At 37.3% G+C, this 6,718-nt stretch overlaps 1 protein-coding gene across 3 annotated transcripts; it reads right to left on the bottom strand.

Moving 5' to 3' along the window:
- Window positions 1–1,210: 1,210 nt before the first annotated feature.
- Window positions 1,211–6,708, bottom strand: c6h4orf33 (chromosome 6 C4orf33 homolog). Of its 3 annotated transcripts, none has more exons than XM_006790593.3 (6): window positions 6,601–6,708; window positions 5,886–6,079; window positions 3,567–3,627; window positions 3,416–3,467; window positions 3,135–3,334; window positions 1,211–1,722 (listed from the first exon to the last, which is right to left on the bottom strand). In XM_006790593.3, exons 2-6 carry the CDS (start codon window positions 6,064–6,066, stop codon window positions 1,626–1,628), a joined length of 591 nt encoding a protein of 196 aa, XP_006790656.1. In that variant the 5' UTR covers window positions 6,067–6,079; window positions 6,601–6,708; the 3' UTR covers window positions 1,211–1,625. The 3 variants fall into 3 exon arrangements, with proteins under 3 accessions (XP_006790656.1, XP_006790655.1, XP_006790654.2); XM_006790592.3 differs by lacking the exon at window positions 6,601–6,708 and adding an exon at window positions 6,406–6,584; XM_006790591.3 differs by lacking the exon at window positions 6,601–6,708 and adding an exon at window positions 6,160–6,359.
- Window positions 6,709–6,718: the final 10 nt, after the last annotated feature.

The following is a 6,718-nucleotide window of genomic DNA, read 5'->3' as shown; positions in this document are numbered from 1 at the left end:
TTTTAGGTCAACATTTTATTTGTGAGACATGCTCATGCATAGTGCGACCATTCTGTGTGTATGTGTGTGCTCGTGAATATTGTTCAGTGTGGTGGCAAATCACCGCAGGCGATGATAAGGATGAGGCTTAAGAGGTGGGCTCTCCAAGCCTAATCACTGCACCCATTTCAAAGACGAGGATGCCAATTAAAACTGATAGGGCTCAATATAGGCTTTTGGGCTGCCACAGTGAAGAGCAACACTGCCAACATGAAAATCAATCCCCCCCCCCCCCCCCGCCATCTATGGGTTAGGAGATGAGGTTAGCCAGTCAGTGATCTGAAAGGAGTCTCTGATAAATATGCGGGCTCTATAAGGAGCTGCAGTGGGGGCAAGAGGGACTGACTTGGGGGTCATGGAGAGAACACAGAGATCTGTAAGTCCCCAATCACCGTTTGTGTGTGTCAGTGTATGTCGGAGATCTGAAGGTCTGTGATCTCCACTTCAGAAAGTGGGTGGAAAAGTGAGTTAGGGGGGTCTTTGATATATATACTCACTGACACTTTTTTAAGTACAGGTGAATGATGCATATCTAATGCAACCCTATACAAAGTAAATTCCTCTGTACTTAATAAAGAGATCAAATTTCGTAATATTTCACCCTTTCTTGTGTTTTGATATGGTGAAAAAACATGATCTTTATAAAATTAATGCAAACAGTAGTAGAGTTGACAGTGAAGCAAAAAATGTGGAAGAAGCTTTGGTTTCACAGGTGTACCTAATAATGTGGCTAGTGAGTGTATATATGAGAGTAATAAATTCATCAGCTATTAATTATGAATATTTATCTGCCACTAAGATCCATATCATACAGCCGTTTTATGTAAGAAGGGAACTGGGTATTCATATTGGTAAAGTTACTGGAGCAGTTTTGGGAAGAAGTCGGAAATTAAACCATCTAGCCACATAAATGGCATCTATACATGAGGACGACACTGATCTTCATATCTAACCCCCAGGCAAAAGGTGAAAAAGATTTATACCACAAAATGTCAGATAATTATTTTAATATACAGACATGGGAATGAAACAAAATCAAACATCAGACATAAAATTAAAGTGACATCAATCACAGAAAAAGGACAGCAGCAGTATGTAAAAATATGTTATTATAAAGGACATTAATCATAATAATGGAATGACAATAAAGACAAACCCAAAAGAATGCACATTTTCTTTTTTTTCTTTTTTTTTTTAATATCAGCGTCTCAACATTTAGGGTTTAGAATCACGAGGAATTGCAAGGAATTATCTCACTGAAGTCAAACACTTAAGCTCTGCGCTTTCCTCCACTGTACAAGTGTTGTAGGTCACGCTCTGCTCAGGCAATTTGTGGCGACGTCCAATATCTTGCAGTGCATGTTTGTGTGCTTGCACAGATGTGTGTGAAGACTAACGCAATCTGACAAGCTGATAACATATTTCATGTCATATCGTTTGACATCATTAACTAATAAAGATTGATTGCCCTTTGTTCCCTGTCAGAGAGTGTTTATCCTATTGCCCTGCTGCTGTTTTAGAGGATTTTTGTGGATATGTGTCTGCAAGAGCTAAACAGGCAAAGAGAAGGAGTGTTTCTGAGAAGCTTAAGGCTTTCCAAGCCATAGATCAGATGGTGGTTGGACCCAACCCTCTCCCATGATGCTCTGCAGGCGAAAATCTTCGAAATACTCTAGCCGGTGGCTAGAAGACAGAAAGACAAATTTAATATATTATGCATAAAGTAGTGAAATACACATTTATCTACATATAATTTGAAATGACAAAGTTGACTAATGTGACTCTAAAAGGTACAGATTGTGGATTGGACCTAAGTACAATTTGATCTACACCTGTTTTACAACTTAAAGGTGCAGTATGCAAAATCTCATCACTAGATGTCAGTAGACTGCAGTTTCCTGTTTCCGTACCCCTCCCAATTCAAGTGGATTATTTATGTTTGCTGTAGGACAAACATGTTTTACTCAGCCGAGAGAGATCAGAAAAATTTAATTTGTTTTTGCGCGCGCAATATTTAAAAATATTTGGATAATATCAACACGTAGCAATAAATCAGAAAAAAAAGAAATTTGCCAAATATTTTTGCAGTATTTTAGGTTTTTAAAACCCAAGATACCTCAAAAATTCTGGCTGCAGACTACTGTTTAACAGTTTTGAGTGTAGGCTGTCAGTCCGCTGTTTACCTCAGTTTTCAATATGCTGAGTGTCCTAGTCTATTTAACCTGGTGGAGGCTGTAAAACTTTGTGAAAGGAGTGTTATATGAGTCAGTGAACTTCCAGTGAACTTTTCTCTTGGTAAGTGGTGCTGTTGTTGCCAGTTAGCTGCTGTAACCGGCATTAGTGAAACTTGCTTTGAAGTGGATCTAACATTGTTGGACAGATAGCAAATAAACTGTCATACAATATGAGAATGTAATCAACCGGGAAAGCATAATTTTTAGATCCTACATTCGGTTGATTAATATTAGCTTATAAGGAGAATAACCAGAATAAATAAGCATGTTTATGCATGTTTTGTGTGTTAGAGCACTGATTTCAGTTCGTGAAATGAGACTTCAGTTGAGGAGGAAAACCACGAGGTAGAAATGAGGGAGGAGAGAACAGTGGTGAAGAAGACAGATGAAGAGGAGGAGAAAGCGATAATGAAAATATACATTTGCAAATGTTAAATAGTCCTATGGAGTTTGAAAGAGCTATTTATGACATTTGAATTAATAGTAATACCACGAATATGGACAGTCTCTAGCCGCGTATATAAAATGTTATTAGATGGAATGGCGATTTCTATCTTGGCTGCTGTTTTCAAGATGTTGCCATGGCTTCCATAAACTGGCGGCCTCTCCTATTTATTTTGTATGTATTTTATGAATATTTTAATGAATTAGTGTAAAATTCTTTTTTCTTTTAAATTTTCTACAAAATGACTTACTGTACCTTTAAAAGAATATACAAAAAAGGTGTGATTTTGCACATGAACCTCTTTTTTCTGTTGCAAAATGTCTCAATGCCTCACGACAGCCCCACTAAAACACAAAATGTCTGTGCACATGACCAATGGCACATCAAACTTCACTTGTAGAAGTCAGCATACTCACAAGTTAGGCATTTGTCCTTCGGCTATCTCCCCCTTGGGGATGGGATAAAGAGCCTCATATATACGATTCTCTCCTGAGCCGTGGATCGCGTAGGAGTTCATCTTGTTGACATTGGGAGGGAAGTATGTCCAAGGGATGAGAGCCTCACCTGTCCATCTGTCTCCAGTGATCTTGGTGTTAAATACCATGGGAAGCTGTTGCTGGAGAGAGAAATCAAAAATGTAAGAAATATCCCATAAACCCCCAAAAAAAGCCTACGAATACCTCCATACGCAGCCTACCAGGAATGCTTGGCCGGCTCCTGACAGTAGTAATATCAGGTGTTGTCCATGTCTAAAGTAAAAACACAGGGAAGACGTGTCATTGTTCAACTGTGTATAAACATATGGCTATATATACATGGGCAGAGCAAGAGCTCAGCTTGGTACTCACGGACAAAACTCGACTTCCAGGTAATTTTCTGTAGTACTATCAAGGAAGAAGGTCTCTACAACTGATGAGATAAGGAAAAATGAAGATAAGACTTTTAATCTCACATTAATAAACTGCTTTAACTGTGTTATTAACCTTATCAGCACTTATTTTGAAAAAAAAAGACAAAAAAGTAATAATTAAATTATTCAGGTCATTCATTTTTGACTCGGACTTTAACTGTAACATGCAAAAATAACAATTACATAAACTTTTAAATACAATTATGTGAGCAGCACACTCACTAACCTAGAAGCATGCTCTTTATCTACCTAGATCATAATGGGGTTGGTTTCCAATCTATTAAGTAACATTAATGAGACCAAATATGTGGGGCTCATTAAACGGAAATCGAACTTACTTGAGGTCAATTAGAACCAATTGTTATTACTCAGTCTCATTGTGAGGTTTAATTGCTGTGTCGCCATAATAATGATAATGCAGTTACTGTAATGATCCCATAAACAGACAGTCTCTAGTCTCTTCAGCCACAGTAGACTTTATTCATATTATTTCAGCTTGCCAAAGGGCCTAAAATTGCATCCTAGGGACTAAATTACATAATCATAACTGATGGTTCCGTAACTACGGCTACAACAAGCATGGGGACCATAAAAGTAATACATGTACAATACTAAAATCTATTACAATAAGCCATAAATGTGACCTTTTTAAAGATAATGAATTTCCGTTGGGATCAGCCTTATGAAGTCTGGAGCTTGTCGGTTATATAATTGCTGTTTCTCATTTGTTAATTATAAGCGTTTAAAAGAATTGTGCTACAATTAGGGAAAGGTCTCTGAAATATTACGCTTCAGCTAGCAGCTGGTTAGCTTTTGTATATAGCAGTTTAATATGAGATGGGCCAAATGGGAACAGATTAAACAAATAAAACATAACATGTTAATTTGTGAGTTTTAGAGGCGCTGGTGAGCAGGTTTGTTTTCCAAACTGAGGTTAAAGAAAATAACAGTTTCATGGGACTAGTTTCATGTTGTATAGGTATATATGAAACTTGTCAATATTCTAATTTAATATAATATGAATAAGCATACTGTGCATATATATAACAGACTGCATTTTCCTGTCAATAACAAACATCTAAAAAAAGTTGAAATTATGAAACCCAATTAAGTGATTAAAAGGGGATTCTATTTTACATTAATAATTTGCAAATGGGGCTACCTTTGATACTTAAACTAATTAAGGGCGTAAGGCTAAAGGTATTTTATAACATATATATATTTTATAATAGGGCTGGGTATCGTCACTGATTTCTATAACTGTTTCAATTCCGATTCACAAGGTCCCGATTCGATTCAATTTTGACTCAGTCAGAAATATTATAATTCTGATCATTTATCAGTACATATCCATATTTTTATATCTATGTAGGCAATAAAAGCAAAGCTGACACTTGTGAGACTTCATCAGAGTTGTAAGAATCACAGTAGATGACTTTGTCATCTAACTGAGGATCAAAGTGTCAAAGTAACTGAGGATAAAACACAGAAAAACATGAAGGAGATTTTCATGGGGTGGCTTTTTACACCTTTTTACAGCTTTTTAGCAAAGTTACAGAGGTTTTTATTAGAGACAGAGCTAAGCGTTTTGTAATGTATTGACAGCAGGTATGTCAGAGGTCATTTTTGAAAGAAAAAAAACAGTGGCCGATAGCACTGTAAACAACGATAGACTGATGTGTAATAAGCAAGCGAATAATTCAGAAAATAGAAATTTGTGATGGCAAAAAATGTCCTTAATGTACACTGAGAGAGAGAGCTGTGCAGGAAGTGTAATTTTATTGTGGTGGAAACAAAACAACCAAGGTAAGATATTTTTCAAACATGAAGCATAGTTTTGATCTTCTTTTGCTGCTGGTTCAGTGAATTTTGGTTGGAGTGACGAAACCGACAGCTTCAGAATCTGTGAGATGTCGACTTTCAGCACCCGACGACATGTCTGTGTAGGCAACCCGACGGTCGCGCTTTGTGTTTACATCTTTATGCAGAATCTTTTTACTGGCTCTTTTAACCGTTTGCTGTTTTACCTGTTTGGCGGTTGTTGAAATAGTTTTGTGAGCTTTAAGCTGACATTCTGGCATTTCTGATATAAAAAATATTTATATTTAAAAATTCAGGATATCATGAATTCATATCACATTATTCGAACTAAAATCGATTTGTTTGGTTTTTTGCACGGACTAAACCCCTAAAAGCTTGTGTCTTGTGTTAAAAGAAAGGTTGCATGGCTATAGAAGCAACAGACCAATCTACCCACCTTCATAATTCCACAGTCCAGGGAAGGCCTGGCTTGGGGGCCCTGCAGGAGCAGCCGGGTCATTGAAGAATGGACCAGACACCTCCACCTTCAGGCCTCCTAACCCAGGAGAGAAGGTGATTTTGAGGGGGTCATGATTCACAGGGTTGCTGTCCCAAGTGTGTTCGATGTCAAACTGCATTTGCGTGCGAGGACTGAAAGAAAGAAAATCACTCAGTCTTAAAATCTGCTGTGTGAGCAGCGACACAGGGAACAAAGAAGCTACAAAACTTACAGAGATTCACAGCATAGCAGAATGTGGATAAGTGTTATAAACTGCAGTCCACGAGTCACCCCCATGTTTGTTTTCACTGGCTACAGGACAAGAGTGCTCCGAGTGCGCGTGTAATTTCTTTAAATACTCTGCGTTTCACCCTTTAAGCAGTTTGTTATCAAATTGTGTCAAACAGAATAATGTTATCAGTAACAAGACAGTAAAATCATTTTCCTGGTAAAGCAAACGTCCGACGATTACACTTACTTGATAAGATCTGAGATTAAAACGACAAGCAGAGGACGATATTTTCCAACTCTATGCTGTTTACGTTTACATGCAATATGTGGTTACATCTGTATGGAAATGTCTATCCAGCAATTTTTAAACCACTATTTTTGACACATTCTGACGAACTAGAAACCATAATCTCTTTTCACGTGATGACGTTATATATCATACCTTAACAAACAACCGAATTCAAACTGTTATATATGCAGAGTTGGCATTATTGACTTCCAAATGTATTCTACATCTGCTTCCTGATTTTTATTTTTTTAAAAGGAACATCCTTTCGCGT

Source organism: Neolamprologus brichardi, chromosome 6, assembly GCF_056152115.1.
Source record: "Neolamprologus brichardi isolate AB-2024 chromosome 6, ASM5615211v1, whole genome shotgun sequence".
NCBI lineage: Eukaryota > Metazoa > Chordata > Actinopteri > Cichliformes > Cichlidae > Neolamprologus > Neolamprologus brichardi.
Note: the sequence above shows the minus strand (reverse complement) of the source record. Positions and strands in the feature narration are given on the sequence as shown.

Bases quoted from the DNA above. Each gene is read 5' to 3' on its own strand.
- c6h4orf33 (XM_006790591.3), bottom strand. From the start codon at position 6,224: ATGGGGGTGACTCGTGGACTGCAGTTTATAACACTTATCCACATTCTG. The intron at 3,468-3,566 runs GTGAGTACCAAG...TTTTTACTTTAG, and splicing joins CTGGAAGTCGAGTTTTGTCC to ACATGGACAACACCTGATAT. The intron at 1,723-3,134 runs GTGAGTATGCTG...TCTGTCTTCTAG, and splicing joins GAAGGACAAATGCCTAACTT to CCACCGGCTAGAGTATTTCG.